Source organism: Staurois parvus, unplaced genomic scaffold (genome assembly GCF_062004578.1).
Source record: "Staurois parvus isolate SC_StPar_1 unplaced genomic scaffold, SC_StPar_1.0 ptg000598l, whole genome shotgun sequence".
Lineage (NCBI taxonomy): Eukaryota > Metazoa > Chordata > Amphibia > Anura > Ranidae > Staurois > Staurois parvus.
In genome coordinates, this window is record NW_028318394.1 from 3,361,480 (window position 1) to 3,388,008 (window position 26,529).

General features: G+C 42.2%; 1 protein-coding gene across 1 annotated transcript in view; it reads left to right on the top strand.

The window, feature by feature from the left end:
* The window catches only part of LOC149449870 (teneurin-2-like), a gene marked incomplete at its 3' end in the record, with an annotated part of 1,333,566 nt that extends 1,315,085 nt beyond the window's left edge, over positions 1-18,481 (top strand). Inside the window, exon 5 of the mRNA XM_089692653.1 lies at positions 18,404-18,481. Coding sequence (XP_089548779.1) covers positions 18,404-18,481 — 78 coding nt within the window. The remainder of the gene's footprint in view (positions 1-18,403) is intronic.
* Positions 18,482-26,529: the final 8,048 nt, after the last annotated feature.

Consider the following 26,529-nt stretch of genomic DNA (forward strand, 5'->3'; position numbering starts at 1 on the left):
CCGATGATGTTGAAGTCTCCGCCAATAATTAGTCTGCCTTTCCTGTGTTGAGAAATGATCTCGTGGAGTTTGTTGAAGAATTGAACATGGTTGGCGTTTGGGCCATAGACATTGACTAATGTGTACAGAATGTCTGTGATTTTACAGATCAATATATGGTAGCGGCCTTGTGGATCCACTGTTTCGGAGATGAATTGAAATTGGAGGGAGTCTCTTATGGCTGTGATGACCCCGTTTTTTTTCTTGGGGTTTGTTGACATATAGGTTGAGGTATAGTGGTGGATATTGAAGTTGGGGATTTTAGTAGAGGCAAAGTAGGTCTCTTGTAGGAATAGCACGTCCGTTTGTAGAGATCGAGCTTCTCTTGAAAGTAAGGTTCTTTTATAAGGTGAGTTGAGGCCTCTAACATTTAGCGATGATTTATTAATCATCTTTTCTTTTGTTGGTGGTTTGTATGAGGTATTGATGTTGTTTCGGAGATAGTGGAGAGAAAAGGGGTTCTTCATGGCGTTTGTAGCGATCATCCCATGGGAATCTGTTGTGGGCTCATGTCGATCGTTGTTGTGGAAGGAGGTTTTCATCTTGAACTGGAAGACTGTGAGGAGGGTAGTTTTGTATGAATTAACTGGTACTGTGGGGAAGGAGGAGGAATAAAAAACACTTGCAAAAAATACAAGGAACATGGGTAGCATTATATGCTACTACATAAGATGGAGGCTTGAGCAAGCATGATTCGCTAAAGGAATCATGCTGGGAAGAAACGTGAAGTATTAGGAAGTCCATACAGGGCCGTTTGCCAGTTTTAGTTGTTTATGGAGCAAAGCCCATTTTGTGGAGAGCTGAAGAGTGCAGGCCGGTTTGAGGTCATGACCATTCTGCGTCCAATTGTTGCAGCCGGTTGGAGGCGGGTTGGTAAGAGTACACTGGAATTATGTTCCACATTTTCAGAAGTTCTATACCTGCTTCTAGTGTTTTGATCATGTGAATCCTGCCTTGGTGTTTAACGATTAGTTTCGTGTGGAAACCCCATTGATATCCTATTCCGTGATTTCGCAGTACTTTCGTTATGGTGACGAGTTCCTTACGGTTGAGGAGTGTCATTTTGGATCAGCAAATAACTTAATATTTGCATGTGTTGCTGGGATTGAATTGGGATTTCTGGCGGCTAACATTATTTTCTCTTTCACGTGATAAAAATGTATGCACGCCAATGTATCCCTGGGGATTGCGGCCGGTAAGAATGATGGTTTGGGAATTCAATGTGCCCGGTCTATGGCTAGTTCCTCATCTGTGAGTGTAGGGATGATGTGTTTCATAAGTTGTTGGATGAATGAGACTATGGTGTTCGCTGTGATAGATTCGGGTATACCGCGGAATTTGAAGTTGTTTCGCCTGGATTGATCTTCTAGGTCTGCTAGCTTGAGGTTTATTTGGTCAATCTCAGCTTCATGGTCTGCATGTGCATCTATGAGGTCATTATGTGCAGTACACATTTCTCCTACTTTGTTTTCAATATGGTGAATGCGTTGTTCTTGTTTTTGTACTGTATTGGAAATTTGGGATAATGTCGCTGTCAGGTCGCTATGCAGTGTTTGTCGCAGAGAAAGAAGCATATTTTTCATAGAGATTTCCGTGATAGGTTGGTCAGAGGCAGGATAGGATTCAATCAAAGATGGAGAGTTGTTGTCAAGATTTGAAAGTAGAAAGGTAGGCTGTCTTTCAGAGGGGACATCTGTATCCAATCTAGGTCTGGATTTGGCTGGGCTACTAGTAGTAGGAGACAAGGGAGGAGAGGACTCACCTGGGTCTCCTGGGTACAGTGGTGCCTTCAGCCTGTGGTCCAGGTTGTATGCTGTGCCTCCTTGTGTGTCTCCTTCATGTGAAGAGATGCTGCCTGTCACGCAGCCGGTGCCATCTTGTCCTCAGGGACCAAGGGCTGGGAAGAAATTCGTCAGCTTCCTCGGTTGCCCTGTCGTTTTCCTGCGCTTGGTCATGTCCTGTGAGGGTTCTGTGACCCTTTTCTGTGTGCCCGTGTTATTTGCGGTGCTCGGGCTCTGTATGTGCTGCGGTGTCAATGGCGGGCGGATGGAGCTCTGATCAGTGAGCTGTCATCCGCTGGCCGGCCGCGCATGCGCCCCCCTACTGCAAACTTTAGCGCATTCCTCTGTTCCATGCACTTAACTCATCAATCAATGGTCAAAGTGGCAAACATCAGTACTGCTCTCACCAAAACAATCAAAAGGGTACAAGTAGTTTTGGAAATGCCCAGCCATCACATTAAAACAGTCCATTGAGGGAAACACAATTTTGGACATAAATCTAAATCATACCAGCAGTTGCTATGGGCTACACCCTTCGTCTCCCCACGTTGGACACCAAAATGTAACACTGTTGGTACCGTTCTTAAGTAAATTATGATTTTCAGTTGACTAACAACTACATTGCAAAACTCCACTAACTTGGCAATAAAGCCCCAGGAAAATTCATCCAAAGGATTTATTCTTTCCTCAGAATAAAGAAATATCGGTGCAAATAAATGTAATGTTAATTTTAAATGGTTTTATTGTACTAGTGTATAGCAAATAGGTATTCTGTGCTTCCTCCACCCTCCTTTCTGAGATTTTCTACACGGAACATGGTCTCTGTTATTCTACAGATATTTCTAAACTTTCTGTGGCCCTCTCTCACAGAGCTATGCTCACTGGACAAAAACTTAGAACATTGTTCCTAATAATTGAGCTTCAAGCTCAGTCTTTACGTTCCAAGGTAGGACAGCATGTATAGGTTCCTGTATACACTTTCCACTCAACCACACACACACCACCTCTATTGTAGGGGAGAGTTACAGTTTGCTTCTTCTAGGTGAGAACATTTCATCACATGCAACCAGCAACTTCAGAGGGTCCTCCAAGGAAGGTAGATTTCTGCAGCATTTGAATTCCTAGGTCCAAAAGGCTTGATAGAAGAACAGTTCTCACAGTGATATCATCACCAGGCAGAAGCTCAGAAGGGAGGGTCATGTTCCAGGAAGTGTTTTATATATTTAATACCTACCTGTTGAACATCCAGAAATAGAATGGCACTTCTCCAGTACACCCTGCTGGAGCAAGCTCCAACAGCTTGTCACTAAGAACGCAAATTCAATGCTTAGAGAACAATAACAGGCACACACAGACAGGCTGACTAAAGCCTTTTGGTTACTACAGAATCACAAAAAGGCAAAAAAAAAAATACTACATACCTACATTATCAACATTTGATCAGATATATTATAGTAAACTAAATCCTAATACACTTATGAAAATATATTTATATGTATGCCTATCCAGGTTTAAATGCACTGTTTGGATAATGATGACATGTCAGAGGGAAATAAGCCTGCCTAAGTCAATTTCCTGATTTCATGACCTCCAGGCAACATGCAGCCATTTCAAACAAAACACTCACAATGCTGTGAGACAATCTTCTTTACAGGGGATAGTGTAGGTCTGCCAAAGGGCTCACTACCCACCAGAGATGTATATATTAAAGTTCTTCTTTCATCAGCTTTTTTTTTTAAATAAGAATCACTTAAATAAATAATGAACACTTGCTTACCTTTAATAAAGCTTTAATTTTTCAAGTAATTGTAGACTAACTTTATAGCTATGGGAATTATGTTTTCAACTGATTCTTTGTAATTTTTTCATTAATCTTTTTGTGATAGCTTTTGACAGGTGTTATTTGCATATATGTTATAATGGTATTTTCGGTCGGAGGTCCCTATAGATATACATCATTGCAATTTGCAAATGATGGTACAAGCAATTGCAAAGCAATTTTCAAACTAGCCAATGGAAAGGTTACTTTGACATTTAATCAACATTTTACATCTTTATCATATGCTGTGTACTTAATTGCCTATCTGAATAATTAAAAGTCCTTAAGAGAGGCCTTTGGTTAATCACATAATGCTTATAATAGATGATGTTTTTACTCAGGGAATCAAGTGCATTACAGACTGCAAACATGAGGAAATTACTGAGATTTGTAGAGATCTCATGTTTTAATTTTAACAATGTAGCATCAATATTGATAATGAAACTACTGTATATAATTCTTATGAACCAAACTAAAAAATGTATATGATAATAAATTTGATCTGCTACTTAGATATTATATCTTGTCTACTTTGATAACTATTTTGTTTTTACATTCTGCCAGTTGAAAAATGTTGTTTTGTATAAAATTCAGCAGCTTTTTAAACTGCCTCCACATTTTCAATTCAGTGTACAAGTGCACACATCTCTGAAATGCATTCACATGAAGTTACTGTGGATACAAATTTTATTGATTGCCAGTGTCAGGTTAGGAGTTGGGTTGCTGTTTGTTTTCAGGAAAATACTAAATTCATACCAAGCAATGCAGGTTTATTTCACAAAAGCTAAAACCAAACATCTGCAATGTATTAGTGCACTGAATTCGGTGCACAAAATGTGCTAAAAGCCATGCAGTGGCCATAAATGAAATGCATATAGTTGTAATTATTTTACATATTATGTGCTCAGCTCTGTAAAGTTAGTGGAGGTCTATTTACATTGTTAAATTTTAAAAGGCTGAAGACACAAGTGTGCAAAACTTTGGGGCGGAGTCCAAAGTGGCCTGCACAATTTGAGCTCTATTAATATTCATTCACATGTTAAGTGCGCAATCTGTGATTTAATAAATTTTTAAGGATTCATGAACTATCTTTGTCTTTCATGTGCTAAAGTGATTGCGGCTTGCTGTGTTGACACCTTTACTGATACCAGAGTGATTGTTTCGAAGGCCTGAACTCCTGTGGCATAGTTTATCTTCAGCAGAGGCCAGTGTTAGTGGATTGGTGTTTCCAGAGGGATAAAAACGAGTGTGTTTGGGCCTTGTTGGTGGGCCAAACCATTTGGTAAGTAACCTTTGGCTTACTGGTGCAGTGGAGGCCCATCAAAGTAGCTGCTAAGAGGTGTGGTTGATAAACACTGGTATTTGGATGACCTTTTTGAGGTTGATAACTTTGGTTAATCGCACAAGTCATTTTTATGGACGATTGAAGGGGAAGTGGCTCTAAAGGGATTGCATTAAATATGATGTCTTTCACATTTATGAACTTTTAGTGAAGTAGCTGTGAACAGGTTGGAATAGACTTGCTTCACTCACAAATTATTTAGTGTGTTGAACTTAATCACGTATTTGGTCAAATATTGGCGCTTCTACATTTTAATCTGTTGTTAGTGTTTGTAGTCTGGTACATTGTGGCTTTCTCATTTATTATATTCCATTTATTTTGGTCACTTTATTTTCAATGTATTCGTTCAAACATATAATTTTCACTAAGCGCAGGGTTTTATGCATAAGATTTGGTTTAAACTTCTGCAATGTGTTGTCATCAAAATGATATTTAGAAACTCCCACAGCAGTGAAAAACAATGTGGGGTTCACCTAATTATTCAAAAAGACCCTTGTCCATTCATGCAGCTTTGGTGACCAGGAAAAGGAGGACAACAAGCATGCAACCCTTCTTCCTGTACCATAGCAATCCATGCTCCTTTCAACATTGGAGGGGTATTTTGCAACAGAGGATGGCTAATTCCCCCCTTCCGAAGCACCCTTGTCCCAGTGTTAAGGAACAAAAGCCCTTTCCCCACCTCTCTGTTTCCCAAAAAGAAGGTGGGGATAATATAAAAATAGGGGGACTTAAGGTAGGATCTGGAAGCCCACTTTATAATAAGAGGGAATCCAGGTATCTGCCCCCACCCACGGTAGAGTACCGTGGTACCTCAAAGAGTCAAATTAAAAAAATGAATTAAAAACCATTTAATAAAATAAAACAAAAACACATAATAACCAGCTGTTAAAATAAAGTTTTTAATGTTCCCAGAAATAAATTCAGCATCAATCATGCTATCCAGCAACGTATCCATCAACAGAGTTATCTAGAGGTATTTGGGGGGACCTTTAGATCCCTATAGGGAGCCCTTGGACTGCTTATCACTCCCCGGGACTGGACTATGGGAGGCTCCTCTGCACTGCTCCTTCTATCGGCTCCAGTCTCCACGTTTGTCTAAGATTGGGGAGTTCAGTTTGTGTGTGGAGCATATATATATTACACACACACTCACCGGCCACTTTTTAGGTACACCTGTACAATTGCTTGGTAACAAAAATTGCTAATCAGCCAATCACATGGCAGCAACTCAATGCATTTAGACATCTAGATGTGGTGAAGACGACTTTATGAAGTTCAAACTGAGCATTAGAATGGGGAACAAAGGGGATTTAAGTGACTTTGACCGTGGCATGGTTTTTGGTGCTAGACAGGCTGGTCTGTGTATTTCAAAAACTGCTGATCTACTGGGATTTTCACACACAACCATCTCTAAGGTTTACAGAGAATGGTCCAAAAAAGAGAAAATATCCAGTGAGCCACAATTGTGAGGACAAAAATGCCTTGTTAATGACAGAGGTCAGAGGAGAATAGGCAGACTGGTTTGAGATGATAGAAAGACAACAGTAACTCAAATACTTGTTACAACCAAGGTATGCAGAATTCCATATCTGAATGCACAACACATTTTATCTTGAAGCAGATGGGCTACAGCAGCAGAAGACCTTACCGGCTGTCACTCCTGTCAGCTAAGAATAGAAAAAAAAAGGCTAAAATTTGCACAGGCTCACAAAATTGGACAACAGAAGATTGGAAAAGCATTGTCTGGTCTGATGAGTCTTGATTTCCTTAGACATGTTTTGCGTGAAAATCCCAATAGATCAGTAGGTTTTGAACTACTCAGACCAGCCCACCTGGTGTCAACTATGCCACACTCAAAGTCACTTAAATCCCCTTTCTTCCCCATTCTGATGCTCAGTTTGAAATTCAGCTGAGAAGCAATTTGTGTTACCAAGCAACTGAACAGATGTCTGTAATAAAGTGGCTGGTGAGTATAAATCACTCCACCCATGTGCCTCCACCTTCACTCACCAAAAAGTCGTGACCTCCCAATTATGAGCAGGTCAATATGCACCTTATTCCTTCAGGGATCAAACATCAAGGGATTATCCCAATTCTTCCTTTCAGTCTCACCAGGAATATCAAACCAGAGGGAAGACAGAAAAAAGAAGAGCTCCAATAGTATAAAACCCTTTGTTAAAACAACCTTATACACCACAAAACCCTCTACTAATGCGCACACATTAAAATGTGTGTTCTGTCATGCACTAGGTTTATCATGCTTTACAGTGTGGCAGTCCGGCTCCACTATTACTGGTGCAAGCATGGCCACTTCCCCGTTCAGTCCGGTTGTACCTCATCACGTCTGGGTTATGGAGGAAGTGCATCACTTCCTGTAGCTCTGCCTCAACATACTGTATGTTTCATCGTGATGATATCCTTAGGAGGCGTTACAAGAAGCTCCAGCCGTAGCTCTTACTTAAATGCAACAATTAACCCTAATTTACCACTAGTTTTTTATGCTTGCTAAGAAGCATATTAAAAATATACATATATAATGCAACTTTTATCAATTCTGGAATTCTGGGTGAACATTTCACAGATCCCAAATAAATCTATCCATGTATTGGTGTGGATCAATCACTTGCACCATTTTAATAATGAAATTTAGCAGCAAATGAGCCCAAATGTATGAGCCCCAATATATTTGCCCCGCTATCTTTCCTGATCCAATATATACAATTCAACTGCCAGTTGGATCTAATGGTGTATTAGTGAAATCCTCAAATGATCTATTTTTTATGACATAAAAACATCTAAAGACATAAAAAAAATGGATTCTTCAACATAACTACAATAAAAACAGATGTAGAGAATATATATATTTTTTAAAGTTAGCAATGAAGCAGCTAAAAGTTATATCTTTGTTTAGGCATGTTGGTTCCAGCATGACCAGTACATATATCCATTTTGTTTCATTTTGTGATACCATCTGCTTTTTGTCCTGTCCTCTCCAGTGGCCATCTACTTTATCTATACCATAAAATAATAATTGGCCAGTGTCTTTATAATGGTACTCTTTAAAATGCCTGGATGTCTCTGCTTATCGTATCTTTTTTTTATATTATTCATATGCTCTACAATTCTTCTACTTACAGTTAGGTCCATATATATTTGGACACAGGCACAATTTTTGATTTTGCAGGTATTTACCAAAACATATTCAAGCTATAGTTCTATAATGGATGTGGGCTGAAAGTGCACACTCTCAGCTTTAATTTGAGGGTATGTACATCCAAATTGGAGGAAGGGTTTAGGAATTACAGCTCTTAAGAGTAGCCACCCCCTCCCCTTTTTCAATGGACCAAAGGTAATTGGACACTTTCAGCCCATATCCATTATAGAACTATAGCTTGAATATGTTTTGGTAAATACCTGAAAAAACTAAAATTGTGCCTGTGTTCAAATATATATGGACTTATCTGTAGCTGCCTAGTGATTGCCCTACATGCTGGAGGCAGCATGGGCACTCCAGTATGTAGGTAACATGCATGTTTTTACAGGATATTAACGATCTAATCTCATACCTTTACCTACTGCAAATGAAGCAGAAGACACATGGCCTCAATAAAACAACTCCTTGGCACTCAGCATTTTGGAGATCCACATTTTAAACTTTTATTAAGAGTTCAAATGAACATGTTAAATAAAACACTATTTATCACTGTATCTGTTTAGTGCAAACAGGGTACATTATGTACATTAACTTTTTACATTGAATTTTTTCAGGAAGTGATTTTTAGTGTTATATTAATCATTGTATATAACTATAACAAAAAGATTGATCAGGATTTCGAGTGGATTTTTAAGCAAACAGCTACATGTTGAAATAAACGTATATTTACAGTGTTACAGGCTAAAGGATTACATTTGTTGACCTGATAATCCTCTAATACACATATTTCTGGTAGTTAGTAAAACTATAGCTACATGAGAAAATTCTTCTTCAGGGCTACATAGGTGATTTTTAATCCCAGAGACTTAAAGAGGAATCCCAGGCATGCTATATTTTTATATAGTTACGATGGTCCAGCTTGGGCCAATGTAACTATGTGTATACCATACCTAGGAGGAGTCCCTTGAAGCTGGAAAACATTAAAGTAGACACCGCTACTGCAATGATCTACAGGAGATCAGCCACTTTGCATGGGTACCCTTTAGAGAATGCTTTGCATTCCTGAATGGATGCAAAGTATTTTATAATTGGAAGAGGAGAAGAGTGTGACATCACTTCCCCACCTCTCAACCTCATTTAATCACAGAATGCTTTGCATTCATTTAAAAAATGCAAAGCATTCTCTGAATGGTGCCCATGATGAGTGGTCAACCTCCTGTATTTACAATACTTCAGGCTGGTGGCTAGCACAGGATCCAGAAGCAAATGGAGATCACTGAAGAAGCAGTGCCTTCTTCCATGATTTCCAGCTTCCAGGGTCATCTGCCAGGTATGGTATATACATAAGTGCATTGATCCAAGCTGGAGCAATGTAATTATGAAAAAATATACCATGCCTAGAATTATTCTTTAACCACTTCAATACTGCCTAGGCCAATTTTCAGCTTTCAGTGCTGTTGCGCTTTGAATGACAATTGTGCGGTCATGCAACACTGTACCCGTATGAAATGTTTTATCTTTTGTTTAAGACAGATAGAGATTTATTTTGGTGATATTTAATCACCACTGGGTTTTTCTATTTTTTTGCTAAACAAACAAAAAAGACAAAATGTAACAAAAAAAACATTTTTCTGTGTTTCTGTTATAACATTTTGCAAATAAGTAATTTTTCTTCTTCACTGATGTGCACTGATGAAGCTGCACTGATGGGCACTAATAAGGCTGCAATGATATGCTGCACTGATGGCCTCTGATAAGCTACACTGATGGACACTAATGAAGAGGCACTGATGAGGCTGCACTGATGGAAACTTATTATGCTGCACTGATAGGACTGCACTGATAATCAGGGCACTGATGACAACATAAGGGCAGACAGTACAATTACAATACATTTTTTTACAGGAGGGATTAGAGGTCCCTGTTCATTAGATCTTACAATCTAAGAGAGAGGGTCAAGAGATACAAAAAGAAATAACTGTGGGGGATAGGTCTATGGATAAAAAAACATGTACAGTTGTTAGGTGGGTACAGGATAGGCCTCTCTGAAGGGATGAGATTTCAGGGATTGTTTAAAAGTGGACAGAGTAGGAGATAGACACATTGGAGTAGGGAGTTCCAGAGGATGGGAGTGGTTCTGGAGAAGTCCTAAAGGTGAGCATGGGAGGAGGTGGCAAGGAAACTATAGAGCAAGAGGTCTTGGGAGGAAGGAAGAGAATGATTTGGTTGGTATTTTGAAACTAGGTTAGTGATGTAACTGGGGGGCTAAGTTATGGATGGCTGTGACAGCGCTGAGGAAAGGAATTGCCAATAACCTGCATTTGTTTACATGTGATCATCTGTGATTGGATACAGTTGGTCACATGGTAAAGAGCTGACATCATTGGCTCTTTACCCTGTTCAGTAATACTCTGTGTCTGAGGGACATAGCTCATCAACCGATTGCCTCTTTCTTTGCCTCTGGGGGCACGCATGCACATCAAGAATGGGAGGATGTCATATGAGAAGCCTCATGTCATTCTACAATAGGTCAGGTGGGAATCATTTAGAGGTCCCCTAGTGCAAACTGTGGAAGATTGGTGATTTTTCTATTTAAGTTTGCTCTTGAGACAAAACAAACAATCACCCAACAAATTCCTTTTTGAAAGATTTGAGAAGGGATTTAATTGCTAATCATTTCTGGTACATGAATTATGTGAATGTGTGTCTATAGTTTAACTTTAAATTATAATGGGCATCAATATCTCTTTGTTAAAGATTTCATTCAAATTGAATAAAATGGGAAGAAATACTTCCACGCATGCTCCATAATTGAATGTGCCATTTGACATAACAGCCTTGAATAAAAGAAAAAGTAAGATAGCCACACTGCATGTTAATAATAACATGATGTTCTTGAGCACATATTTTCATAAGATAGTTGCATTAAGTTGTACCTCTCATCAAGAGAGGCATCATTTCAAACTTAGAACTACTAAATTCCAACAAAAGACAACCTTCAACTCACAAGTATGCATACACCAGGTATTGTGCATAGTTTTTAGCATGACATTAAAAAACCATTCAAATACTGTGCAGTTGTGACAAATAAAGGATTTGAAATATTTTCTATATCACAAAGAACATTTCTTCATTGACCCTAGCACCAATGTTAATGTTGTAACATAACAATATTGAACATAAAAAATAGAACTAATAATAATTATAATAGCATAAAAATAATGGTATTAAAAAACCTTAGCACCTTTATGTAAACATTGTATTGGGGATTGTACACGAAAGAAAATCTATTTATTTGAAAAAAAAAGTTTTTTTTCTGTATTTTTGTATACAATAACTAATTTATTCATATAGTAACTAATCTATTTTGTTTCTATTAATACACAACAAAAAATACTGCACACAGGTTTAAAAAACAAAAGAAAAAACATTCAACTGATAAAATGTTTATTAACCCCTTTCTGCCTCTGCTTCCTGGCTATTTAAGTAGTAGATAGTAGGTGGAGATTCCGATCATGTAACTGCAAATATGCATCAGGAGCTTTCTGTGATAATTTAATTACCATGCTGAGAGTGCACTCCCAACAAAGTAAACTGCTTACCTATAGACGCTGTGGAGATTCAACCTGGGGAAGGTTTAAGAGAGGGTTAATTGTAAATGGCAGGTATTTTCCTTTTAGGCCTGTTTGTTAACCAGCTGATCAGAGAGGCTGGTGGATGGCAGTTTTCTTGATCTGGATGCAGCCTCAAAGTTTCCATAGTCTGACTTTTACCTGCTGGTTGAGCTTGGCTCTAGGGGGACTTTGAAATATGGTGTGTGCTGTGGCTGAAATGCTGAAAGTTATTCATGTACAACTGTGTTATACTGATGGAAAGATTTACTTGTCTTTCTTGAGCTGAACCTGAAATCAAAACCTGTCACTTTTCTATTTGATGAGAAATAAAGTGGATTTCTCTGCCAAGAGCCTGTTTATCCCTCCTGACAATGCATATATGTGGCCACTCAGCGTTAAAGCCCACCCTCCGAGAGGTCGCATATGCATGGTGGGAAGTGGTTAAAGGATAAGTTCACCTTTCGTAACATGTTCTGATCAGACTGCCCCCCCCTCACGCTTTGACAGTGGTCGGGGGATCTTCTCCCCCTCACTAGCTGTCAATTTTTAAAAATCATGGCCGTGCAGGGCTCCGCCCACGTGGCCACATCACTCATTCAAAGTCATCTGTGAATGAGAGACAGCCTTAGCTGCTGTCAGCTTGTAGTCCTCAATGAACTGCTATGGTATTGTGAAGTGCTGTGGTTATTTGTTCATTTTTCCTGTCAGTATATCTGCTTGCTCATACATCCCGTATGAACAAGGAGATATACTGACAGATCTGCAGGAGAACTGCATGGCACCAGTGATCTGCTGATCACTGGTGCAATGGTTTACAGGCTCCTGCAGACAAAAATAATAAATGCACATTTTTTTACCTGCAAAAAAATGTGCATTTATTATTTTTTTTCTAAAAGGTGAACGTATCCTGTAACACATGGCAAAAATTAACAAATAAAACACTTTGGGGTTGATTTATGAAAGGCAAATAGGATGTGCACTCCAAGTGCACTGAAAGTGCAGTTGTTCTAGATCTAGGGGAACATGCAAGGAAAATAAAAAAACAGCATTTTTGCTTGTACATGATTGGATGAAAGAAATTAGTAGAGCTTTTTCTCATTTCAGAGATTGCTATCAGATATAAAGCAGCTAAGTGCACTTGCTGTTCATTTGCAGTGTACAGTATATTTAGCCTTAGTAAATCAACCCCTTTGTATCTTAAAATTGCTGTTACTAAGCTTGCCCACACAACACTTCTGATGGATGACATGTGGAAATGCCATTTTAAAATTCTCCCTCATCCCAGAATCAGTGGTGGGCTGTCAGGGCTAACAAGGCCTTCTCTGCTGGCCTAAACACTGCCTAAACCATTAGAATCACTGACCTATGTTTTAATATATTTTTTCCATTGATGTGTTATTCCAAATAGTCTATTCTCTTAATTTCAAAGCTTTTAGCTTGATTTCGCTTCCAGTAGTTAGAGTCTTAGTCCAATCACATTTCACCCATGATAGCCTTCATGTGTTTCCGGGGTCAAATAAATCTGCCATGAGGCTTTCAGAATCAAAAGTGAGGGCACCTCTAGCTTACAGCAAATGGCAATTAAGCTGTTGCTGTAACCAATCCATTTATGTGAATATAAACAATTAGCACAGTTATATCCTAAACAAGTGAAACCAAACAAAACTCCTATAACTTTAATGTCACTAAACATCAACAGTACTTTTCACCACACCATTCATGTATAAATATATACAAAAATATATACAATATTGATAAACATCAATTGTACATTAAAAAACAAGTCCATAAAAATGTGAAAAATCCCTCACCAACAATTTTAAATAAAAATTATGCAATCTTCCACATCAAAGTATTAATAGTTCTTCACCACTACAGTAGGATATTGTGCAGTCTTTCTTAATCTTCCAATCCTTTAATACTCTATCACCATCTCCGGGTACAATATATATGATTACCTTTGCAATTGGACCCCAATCTAAATCAAGGTCATACAGGCACAATTTCACTAATCCCAGGGGATGTCTCAAGCATTCCACTTCTTTCTTGTCTTCCTCTTGTCCAAATAACCCACTTATATTTCTCCAAGAAATGCACTCACAGTACTATTATGCATGCATGAATGCAATGAAATATGTGCACCCAGGATCAGAAATAGTACAGACATATATGTATCCTCTGTTACACCAATATAATATCAGGTTCACAAGAGCTTGGAATAACTCCTCCAACGCAAGATATTTCCGCTTTCCTTCTCTTCTCTCCTCCCACAGTTAAACAGTGACAGGTCAGATCACATACAGAAATACAGAAATAGGACCAATAGTGCTCTCTGCTAAAAACATTCTTTATTAAAACCATCCAGATGCTGCTCAAATTAAAAAAAACACCCAAAATTGCTATGTTATGATGATATGCACTATACAGATACCATAATCGCAAGGGGTCAGTTCACAGCTGACATATATCAATCAATCAGGACCATGCACATCTTAAGGAAAGTTGCAGCATGACTCCACCCCTACTGGGGCCATTTAGCAAGCTTACATCCCACTCTCTGTGGTGATGTCTGGTATTCACAACCACTTGGCCGATGATTAAGGTCTGATCTGTGACTCCTCGATGTCCTGTGTCTAAAGTGCCTCTTGGACCTTCCTCCTTTTTTGACTGCGGTGGGGGTTGTGATTGTTGTTGCAAAACTCTTCCCTCCAAGTTACCCCCTGTGCTAGGATGGCTAATTTCACTTTTCTCCAGTGTCACATTCTTCCTTTTGATCTAATCCCCTTGGCCATGTCCTCTACCCCCCCCCCCAAAGCCCCTCCCATTATGGGGGAAGAAGGATCTCCTCTCAGATCCAGCAGTTTCTGATTCAGACAAACTGCTTTTCCTCATGTGTGGTATAATCCTATGTTTGGGTCTGCGGTATTGTTGTGGCCTGTTCCATCTGTAGGCATAACCTGTAGCATAGGCTTGTCTATCCCTATCCAATTTCTCATTCTTGGATTTTACAATATCCTTATTTAATTTTTCCACTGATATACAAAAAGAAAGGAATATATGTCTAACTGCTGCATTTTGTTTAAGAGGCCTTAGAGTCCAGAAGTTTCCCCCTCAGATCTCTCTCTATTTCAATAATTTGTTGTTCATAGAAATCAGGTAACAAACATACCATAATATGGGTACACTGTTGAAGGTTGTCCTCCCATAAATTCAGCAGTTATTTCTATGATCTTGGATATACCTGTTCCTTTAAGTACTTTCTAAAATAAGAGATGTTCCACCAAACCCTCAACTTTCTTTCATAAAGATCTTTCAACTTGAACATAAGCTTAAATTGTTCAATCTCCCTAGCCTTGTCCCCTACTGGTGTCTCATCCTCCAATTCTTCTTATCATTTCCTCACAAAACATGGGGTCCATGGCAAAGAAAGGGGAAAACAATGGGGGATAGAAGTTGCTTGTATGGAGGAATGCTCATCCAAAGGTAAATGCAAAAATATAGCAAAAAACAGGCAGCAAAAAATAAAGGGCCGAGGCTGGGTGGACTCAAGTCCACCAACATATAACATTACCAAACCTCCAAAAAGAGGCCTCAAGGTCCCCAAAAAACATTTGCAATAATGAGTAAACCGGGAGTCCCTAGTCAACAACATAATGAGAATCTGTATAAAAATAGAACTAGTTGTGGACTCAACCAGAATCTTGGGTTTGTTTAAATATATTCACATTTTTTCTGTCCTTATCATGATATACCTGATTGTCAGGCGAGTGTAAGAGGGGAATACATGGCTTGTAGTACCCTCCCTCGGATGGGACTTCAAATATATCTCTCATCCATGGTGATCTTGTATGTGGCAGAGCCATAACATATAATATAGAGCATACTTCCTTCAAGGAGATCTGTGAATGAGCAGGCTTTGTTATTCTGTATATGGAGCATATGCATTATTCCATGCAGAGAGATAACATTGTTCTCAATTGATCTATATTGATGGGTGTCTCCCCTTTAAGGGGTTGTCACTTGGGACCTGTGGCGTGTGATATGATTTTTTCAGTTTTTAGAAATGTCTGTGTTGAATAAAGAAATGATCATATGCCATCAGACACCAGCCCCTTTGAATTTTTATTTAATGTGAATATATTTAAACAAACTCAAGATTCCACAACTAGTCCTATTTTTATGAAGATTCATATACATATAATTGCATGTCTAAAACTGAAGTAAATACATAATTAAAATGTTAAACTGGTACACTAAAAATGCTGCATATGGAAGTTATACCAAAAAAATAATGTGCACGCACATGTCTATGTATGTTTTACATATATATATTTATTGATGTTTTACAATTGTTAGGCTCATCATTTTATCAGTCACAATTCTTTTTTACTTTATATTATGTTTTATTGTAGCCTGGATGAAGGGGGAGTTCCTTTGACCCCCAAAATGCATTGGCTGTGTAACGTACATGTGACATGATGTAACGTACATGTGACATAAATGTACAGATTTGAGTAGATTAGATGTGATCAGTAGCAATATGTAATCGTAACTGTAGTGACATTCCATTGTCATTAAAGATGTATATTCAGTCAGAGGTACTCAGACACAGAGGCATCAATTAGCGGCTGAAAAGCCCTGCTTCCTGGATGTGACACCTTTGTGTTAATAAGGTTGTCACCTTCTGGGGAAACTGGTTTGGAGGAAGTGGCTTGAGACATTTCGGCTTCACAACAGCAGGGGGGCTCGATCTGTCTGGGGAGCTAAAAAGAAGTATGTTTCATCCCTCATAAAAGCTAAAATATTAGTTGCAGAGAGATGAACATGCTCCCTTCTGTTTGGGCACTCTGTAGGCTACATCGGCATATAAAAACCATATTTGTGACTTAGGTAGAAGGCCAGGAAAATGCAGAAAATGGTTAGGTGGTGCTGGAGTGCAATAGTCGAACAGTGTTTGGTACTGTCGCAATTGGGCCGATGCGCTGGTGTCGGAAATCCAATCCCCAAATTGGTGTTTCAAGCCGGTTTCATTCCAATTGAACTTGGGCAGGTCAGCACCCAGAACATCCTGTAGGCAGGTACAGGAGCAGCCCCCATGGTCAATTGGCCGAGGACTAATGTCCCGCCTACGTCCATATCCCCGTAAATGGAGTACCCGGGCATTGGGACATTGGTGATTCGTATGGAGCTGGTTGATCGACCAACGGATTGCTGACTTTTCTGACTTGCTCCAGTCGCAGGGTAAAGTTTTACTTCTGTCTTTTATCCCCTTTTATTTTATAGTGAATAGTCATTTGTGTGTCTTCTTGTATTTTTTGTATTTCTGTAACTTTTTATATTTTGTACATATTTGATGCACTGCCCACTTTCGGGAAATTAAAGCTTAAAATTAATTAGTGACGTCTGTGTATTTAAGCACGTGCTCATATCTTCGGAGAGATTAGATTGGAGAGATTAGATTGGATTAGATTAGATTGTATCGTATTTTAGTGCCTTTAAACGCTCGGTCAAGCTCATTGCCAATCTGTATGCAATTGCACTGTGTGTGGGCAGATTGCGTGCAGATTGTAAAAGGTAACGGATCGGCCAGACGGAGATCTGTGTGTGTGGGGTGTCCCAGCAGACCGCTCTGCGAAAAAACTGCTGGGTGGTGGCAGGCTACCTTTTGTGGTGTGTCTGGTGTGGGGATGTGTGGACAGTGGAAGAGTGATTAACACCGGGTTCAAGCTGTAGGATAGCTGGAGGGACCTTAGAAGGGTGTGTAATTACTAAGCTGGCCCTCAGCTCTAATCAGTGCACCAGATTGTATGTAAGATTTGTATCTGCTAGTGTGTGTGGTCGACCAGCTGGATTGGAGTGGAGTCTCCCTCCGGTGGTGGCCTAGAGGTATTGTGGGCTGTGAAAGTGTATCACGGCTGATCTTATATACGGTTTTATATATTCAAAGTTAAGTCCCCTTTATTCCCTCTTACCCCAAGTCACAGCCGCACGTGCGTGCCTCGGTTAGCTAGTCGCTGTGGGTGTGTGCGTGTGGGGGATCTGTCACAGGCTGTCTTTTAACATAACATCAACAAATGAATTTGTACTCTTGGTCTAGAGCTCCTTCCATATATGCACATTTTTCCTGGTAACCTGCTGGAGTACCCACAGTAGTACCCCACAGCCTTGCCTGTTGTGAGCAGCTTAACCTGAGCTAGTGAACTCTTCAAATGTTTTTTGCACTTTCACTACCTTGTTTAAACTCATATCAAAGTTCCAGCGCCTCTTTGGCGCCCTTTTTTTCATTGTAACCTATACTCTGTTATCTGCTAGACAGACTGATTTACTAAGACAGTGGAGAATCTTACACCGTAAATTATCCAGTCATTTTCAGATGAAATAGGTAAACGGGAATTTACTATTCATGTGATTTGATAATTGAATTGAATATTTACACAATGTATTACATTAAGATTGACAATTCCTTTAATAAATAAGTACTGTGCAAAGGTAAGTCTTGTATCTTTAAACCTGTTCAAGTATCTGTTTATTGATTCATACCTTGCTTCACTGCATTGCCATAATACATCCTTTCAGTCTACCACCAAGCTACTTGTGGCTTATTTTCTGTGCATTATTATAGAGTGGTAGCTTACTAATATTTAAATTACACAGGTGTTTCAGTGGGGACTGAGAAGTTCAAAGAGTCTTGGAGGAATAGAGAACCCATCATATCAAGAGGATCCTGCAGGGGTAAGCGCTACACATGAAAAAGTTTTTATGTGTTTTACATATAATTTGACCAAAGCTTTTGTATGTATATCCAAAACATTTTTGTGGGATAGAGTAGGGAAGGGTTAAAACTTCTGCCAAGTTATTTTTTGCTGTGTACATATCATTAGGGAAATTACACTTCACTTCATGTTCAAGATAGTTGGAAGTAACAACAAAGTGAGGGGACTTCCCTCTAAGACAGTTCCTCAAAATAGGTACCCTTATTGGAAGATTTAACCTTACCTCTAAAGTTTTCAATTTCCCCTCATTTTCTTTCTTGGTGACATAGTCAGCAATAACAACTTGACATAGGGTCCAACCCTTCCCTACTCTATCCAAAACTTTAATTTACTTTGTTTGATCTTATAGATACTTTGACACTGAAGGGGCACGAGTAGTAATAAATATATAAAAGAAGGAATTACTGTGGCTCCCATTCTTTTAAACATTACTTGTCCTCCTTGCTGATACGTTTTTCTCCTCTGAAGGATATATTTAAAAAATATATATTTTCATTGGTGTGTCCCAAGATGGCGACGGAGCAACATGCCATCAGAGAGCTCCGTCGCCCCACTGCCTAATCCGCTGCCATCCGGGTGGCAACGGACACTACGAGGGCCCCGACACACCTTTGGCCCCTAGTGAAGCATCCGGGAGGGGTCCCGAGCAGTTTTGACCCCCTCCGAAATCGCGGCCTACTACAACCGGCGAAGCCGCGGCCTCGATTAATTCGCGGGACGACTTGCAACACCGCCGCCGAATTGCGGCGCCGCCGCTCTGTCCCTCGGCTCCTGCCCTCTGACACACAGCAGGGTGGTCCTCCCCAGGCGGCCCCTGACCCTCTCCACCGTCTCCAGGGCCACAGCAGCCTGACGCAAGGCGACAACAACCACCCCACCAAAGATCAGCCTAGCAAGGACCACCAAGCTGACAGCAGCCCAGGACCACCCCAGGATACCTGCATGGCAGCACCACCAGAACGGGTAAGCTGCCACCACCGATCCCCACCGACCTGCCAGCCTCTGCAGGGCCCTCCTCACTAGCCCTGTGTCCATCCCTGACCACCAGGAACCAGCTCAGGCCCACTGATCTCTGCTCCGCTGCCCAGCCCATACATCGGTTCTGGGCCCACCCCTGGACACCCTGCACCCAGCTACCGGGCACCCAGCTACCACCCCTGGACACCCAGCACCCAGCTACCGGGCACCCAGCTACCGGGCACCCAGCTACCACCCCTGGACACCCAGCACCCAGCTACCGGGCACCCAGCTACCACCGCTGGACACCCAGCACCCAGCTACCACCTCTGGAACCCAACACCCGGACCACCCAGCGAATTGAGACATCGCCCAGCGAATCTCCCGGACCCAGACCACCCAGCGAATCTCCAGTCACCGAGCCGCCAGCATCACCAGACGCCATGCCTACCAACACCCCCAGACATCGCACCCTACGACCCCTCCACTCGCCGATCCACCGGACCCACTGAAGACCCCTCGGACGCCAGCATACTGCACCCACAGATTGCAGCCAGCCAGCTGCTGCCCTTTACTCCCACTCTCCCCCTACAGAAGGACTCTAGTGGACTCCTCCACAGTGATACAGACTCTCCACATCACCTCGCCCTGACCCGTATCCCTTCACCTCCCCTGACCCGAACAGCACTGCACTCACCCCAGCATGCCACCTGCACTTCTCCTCCTCGTTTTCCTCTCCTCCATCCCAAAAATCGCCTCCCTCTACCCGCCCTCCCCCCCAAAACAGCTCTACATTGCCCCTTCACTTCTGCCCTCTCCCCACTATGGCACTCACCACCTCCTCCTGGTACTCCACTCCCCGGTCGACCCACGTGCCACCACTACCAGACCCACACGCTCCTGCACCTCCCATTCCCATGCCACCCTCCTCACCCTTCTCCTTCTCCTATCCGCTGGGGACATCTCCCCGAACCCTGGGCCCTCACCACCTCACCCCCCCCTCCAGGAACCCCCCCTCCAGGGACCCCCCTGCTCCCGCCAGCCGCCGCAACCCCCTCAACCTCATACCTGTGCACCTCCTCCCCGCATCCATCCCCCCTCTCTCGGTTGCACTTCTGAACGCCTGTTCGGTCTGCAACAAACTAACTGCCATCCATGACCTCTTTATCTCCCGCTCCCTCAACCTCCTAGCCATCACCGAAACCTGGGTACAGGCCACTGACTCTACCTCCCCTGTGGCACTCTCCCATGGAGGTCTCGTCTGGTCCCATTCACCAAGACTGAGCGGTCACAAAGGTGGTGGTGTCGGCCTGCTCCAATCACCGCTGAGCACCTTCCAGGTCCTCCCTAACACCCCCTCCCTAACCTTCTCCTCCTTCGAGGCTCACTGCATCTGGCTCTTCTCACCCACCCCCCTAAGGATCGCAGTGATCTACAGGCCCCCCGGATCCATAGCCTGCTTCCTGGATGACTTCGCCGCCTGGCTTCCCTTCTTCCTCTCCTCTGAGCTACCGACCATCATCCTCGGGGACTTCAACATCCCCATCAACGACAACACCCCAGCTACCTCCCAACTCCTCCACCTAACGTCCTCCTTCGCGCTCACACAATACACTCAATCCTCCACCCACATCAATGGGAACACCCTGGACCTCGTCTTCTCCCACCTCTGTACCCTTAACCACTTCACTAACACCCCCTTCCCTCTCTCCGACCACCACCTCCTCACGTTCTCCATCTCCCCTTCCCCTAACTCCCCCCCCCCAGTGCGCCAAACCATCACCAACCGCAACCTCCGCAACCTGCACCCGGCCCCCCTCCACTCGGCTGCCGACCGCTTACACGACAGCATCCTTCCACTGTCATGTCCTGACCTAGCCACCACCACGTACAACGACTCACTATCAGCTACCCTAGACTCTCTGGCACCCCTAACCACACGCAACATCAAACCCAGACCGCTCCAACCATGGCAGAACGACCATAGTAAATGCCTCAAACGTCGCAGTCGTGTGCTGGAGAGACTATGGCGCAAAACCAGGTCCCCTCATGCATTCTCCCTCTACAAATCTGCCTTCCTCACCTACACCTCCTCCCTCCACGCCTCCAAGCAGGCCTACTTCGTTAACCTGATCAACACCCTCTCCACCTGCCTTCGCCGACTCTTCTCCACCTTCAACTCCCTGCTCTCTCCCCCCTCCTCCACTCAGTACCTCACTTACCGCCCACGAGATTGCCACTCATCTCCACAACAAGATTGACGCAATCCGCAAGGACATAGTCAACTTGCAATCTACCTCCCCATCTAGCCTCCCCCCTTCCATCACCCCCTCATCTCTCCCCTCCTCTGACCTCGCAACGGCACTGCCCCCCACCACACCCAAGGCCCTGCCTACCGTAACCCCCCCATCACTGCACTCCTTCAGCCCTACTACCACTGAGGAAGTCACCAGAGTCTTCTCAGAAGCCCGCCTCACTACCTGCCCCCTGGACCCTATCCCCTCTCAACTCCTCCGGTCACCCCCCTCTTCCCTCATCCGCTCCCTTACCCACATCTTCAATCTCTCCCTCTCTACTGGCATCTTCCCCTCCCCCCTAAAACATGCGCACATCACCCCCATACTCAAAAAGCCCTCCCTGGACCCCACTGACCTCAACAACCTCAGACCAATTTCCCTGCTGCCACTCACTTCCAAGCTCCTTGAGCGCTTGGTCTACGATCGCCTAAGCGCCCACCTAACTGACAGCAACCTCCTTGACCCACTACAGTCCGGCTTCCGTCCCCTACACTCCACCGAAACTGCCCTCCTCAAAATCACCAACGATCTACTAACTGCCAAAGCCAAAGGCGACTACTCTGTCCTCCTTCTCCTAGACCTCTCCGCGGCCTTTTACACAGTCGACCACCCCCTCCTCCTTAATAAACTACTCTCCCTTGGCATCAGAGACACCGCTCTCTCTTGGTTCTCGTCCTATCTATCCCAACACTCCTTCAGCGTTTCCTACAACGGTGCCACCTCCCCTTCCCTCCCCCTCTCTGTTGGGGTCCCCCAGGGCTCTGTCCTTGGACCCCTTCTCTTCTCCATCTACACCTCCTCCCTTGGCAAACTCATACACTCCCACGGCTTCAATTACCACCTCTACGCTGATGATACTCAAATCTACCTATCCACCCCTCACCCCCACATTCTCCGCCCGCATCACTCACCTCCTAAACGACATCTCTGACTGGATGTCGCTCCATTTCCTCAAGCTCAACCTCTCCAAAACCGAGCTTCTCGTCTTTCCCCCTTCCCGCGCCCCCCCCCATCCTTTACATCACTACCAACAACACCACCATCAATCCCGCCCAGCAAGCCAAGGTCCTTGGCGTCATTCTGGACTCAAACCTTTCCTTTCAACCTCATGTCAAATCACTTACAAACACATGCAGGCTCCACCTCCGGAACATCGCCAAGATACGCTCCTGCCTTACCCCAGACACCACTAAACTACTCGTACACTCCCTGATTATCTCACGCCTTGACTACTGCAACTCCTTCCTCACCGGCCTACCCCAGTGCAAACTCTCCCCGCTTCAGACCATCCTGAACTCAGCGGCCAGACTCATCCACCTCACAGCCGCTCCACCTCTGCCACCCCCCTCTGCCTCTCCCTCCACTGGCTCCCCAATGCCCAACACATTAAATTCAAACTGCTCACTCTGACCTATAAGGCCATTCACAACACTGCCCCTAACTACCTCACCGACCTGATTCCCAGGTACCACCCTACCCGTACCCTTCGCTCTTCACAGGACCTCCTTCTATCTTGCTCCCTGGTCTCCTCCTCCCACGCACGACTGCAAGACTTCTCTAGGTCCTCCCCCATCCTCTGGAACTCACTACCCCAATCCATCAGACTGTCACCTTCCCTCCTCACCTTCAGGCGCTCCCTGAAAACCCACCTCTTCAGGGAAGCCTACCCCACCCTTACCTAACAGCAGCTGCCCTTCCCTCCTCCTACCACTCCATCCCCCACAGCCATTTCCTCCTGTACCTCTACCCCCTCCCTCCTAGATTGTAAGCTCGAAAGAGTAGGGCCCTCTTACCCCTTGTGTGCTGTTTGTTGTTACTGTACTGTTTCATGTATTGTCCCCCCCTCTATTGTACAGCGCTGAGCAAACCCTTTGGCGCTATATAAACTCGATAAATAAATAAATAAATATTTTAAAAAATATATTCTGCAGATTTTTTTTTTAACATATAAAAAAGTACTTTTAACATATATTTTTACATATATTTGTAAATGCATTCTAAAAATGTAGATTTGTATTTTTAAAGACATACAGTATATTTGAAATGTATTTTTTAAAATATTTTTCATACATTTGTATTAAAAACTCATTTCAACATACAGTGTGTATATATATATATATATATATATATATATATTGAAAAATATTTTGAAATATATTGAATATGTCCAAAATTGTAGCATTTCAAATATATGTCAATATATTTGGGAAGAATTTTTTAAAAATGTATTTCAAAGATATTTTTCTTCCATGTGGGATTGCTCAAGACCAACACACTCAGAAGCACAACAAATTGAAGTACTGGAATATAGGTTCTCAGTTTTTCCTTGAACGTTGTTTACAATGAAAGAACTGTGTATCGGTCTTAATGTGTATTTACATTTGTGCTGACATTAGTCTACATCTGTGATCTCTAGCTAGTGGCCTTGTATTTGCAGCCTAGATTTAAGAGAGAACGAGAAGTTTAGTTTTGTTTTATTTTTTTAGAAATCATATATACCTAGGAGGATACTGCATTGATCCGCTCAGTTCTCAGTGATCCATGCACAGATAGCTGGTGTCTGGCAGCCACCGTTCTCTGGTCTGCACTAGCTTTGGCTGTATTTCTCCTTTAAGTATTATTTTTTTTTAAATAGGGATTATAAAATAAGGTGGAAGATACGGAATTAGAAGCATGTCTTAGCTGAGTATTACTCTGGCTATCTAACCAGGGTTGTAGCAAATTTTGGTTAGCATTTCCACTATATTGTATTGTCATTTTTTTTAATGTAAAACTACTAGCGCTATGCTTTGGTAGGGCAGGAGCAACATATCATTGCACTTATGACTTCACAGAATTGGACCAGCCTACTTGTGTTTATTGTTAGTTATGATTTAATAAGTAAACATATCATAAAAAATGCATGTAATTATCTGTATGTGTTAAAAAAAAAAAAAAGTTGGATGCACACATCAAGCATAAAATAACAAGTTATTACCAGTCTATTTATGTTTCTTACCATCATTTTGGGCTATGTTCCTAACTGTCTTAAGGAATAAAAAATGCAGTCTAGATCTTATGTACTTCAGCATTTCTGATGCTTGGGATGCAGTTTTTGGTGGACTCCAGTCTCCTGCAAAATTTTCTTGGCTTGTTGGATCATTGGGGCCAGTCAGCTCTTAATGCTGCTGGGTAGTGTGCACAGTGGCTTTTGAATAAACAACAACCTGGTCAACCATTGTGCAAGTGTTGAATTGGCGTAACTCCAATATAAAAAGGCAAACAGTTCCTGCACTGTAGAAATGCTTTATTTAACTGCTTGCCCGCTGCCCTTTAGAAGAAGTAATGCTACAGGGTGGCAGGGCTGCACAAAATCACGTATATATATATATATATATATATATATATGTGATTTGCATTTCCAAAGCTAGGGATGTCAATCACTGGGTCCCAGGCAGAGATTTCATTCTGGCACCCAGGAATCGTCAGGCAACGCTGACAACACAGGTCTCTCTCCTGCCAGCAAGAACATGCTGCTTTGTATTTCTCTGCACAGCAGGCTCCTGATCTGCATATTTCTTTTGGGTCAGGGACTAGGAAATAATAACACAAATAGTATAGCTTAGCATGCAGGCAACCATCCTATTTCTCTCATGACAGGTTTACATTAACAATTTAAGGAAATGTATATGAAAACCAACTTGGGTTGCCACTTCATCCCTTTAAACCCTGAGAGATCCTGTGGATAATAGAGGAGTTTGTTTTTACAATCAGTGCTGGACTTGCATTTAATTAGCTATAAATCTTGTAAGTGATAAATGTGGCAAGGAAATAAAATCTGGATACACAAGTGTTACTCTTGACCCTTGATTACTGTACAGATGGCAGGCATCAAGTCCTCCAATTAACCACCTTCAATGCTCACTGAAACACCAATGGAACACTGTTGTACACTACCTGGTACTTGGCAAGAGTACAGCAGTGAGATACAAAGCAGCATGTCTCCCTAGTAAAACACCCACAGCACATAGCACACAGTTAACCCTTTGAATGCCCCAGATGTTAACCCCTTCCTGCCCAGTGCCATTAGTACAGTGTCAGTGCATTTTATTAGCACTGGCCACTGTATTAGTGTCATTGGGATGTCAGTGGCAGTTATTCAGTTCCCACCTAGTGTCAGAATGCCCACCCCAGTCCTGCTATAAGTCGCTGATCAAATCCACTGCTAGTATAAAAAAAAGAATTCCAGTATATATACACCGCCATTTGTAGGCGCTATAACTTTCACGTAACCCAATTGATTTAGATGTATTGGGATTTTTTTTAGCAAAGTTATGTAGCAGAATAATTTTGGCTCAAAATTATGAAGAAATTTGAATTGTTAATTTTATTTACTGGATATGTTTTATTGCAAAATGTAAAAAATATTTGTTTATAGTGCAAAAAATACAAAATGCAGAGGTGATCAAATACCACCAAAAGAAAGCTTTATTTGTGGGGAAAATTTACATAAATTTTATTTATGTACAGTGTTGCATGACCGCGCAATTGTCAGTTAAAGTAATGCAGCGCTGTATCGGAAAAAAATTGGCCTGGTCAGGAAGGGGGGTAAATCCTCTGGAGGGCAAGTGGCTAATACAGGATAAAAGTATCAATCATGCTTCAACACTCACACGTTTCAACCATATGTGGGCCTTAGTCATCATAATGATTAAGGTCCACATAGGGCTGAAACACATGAGCATGGAAGCACAATTACACAACTACATGTTTG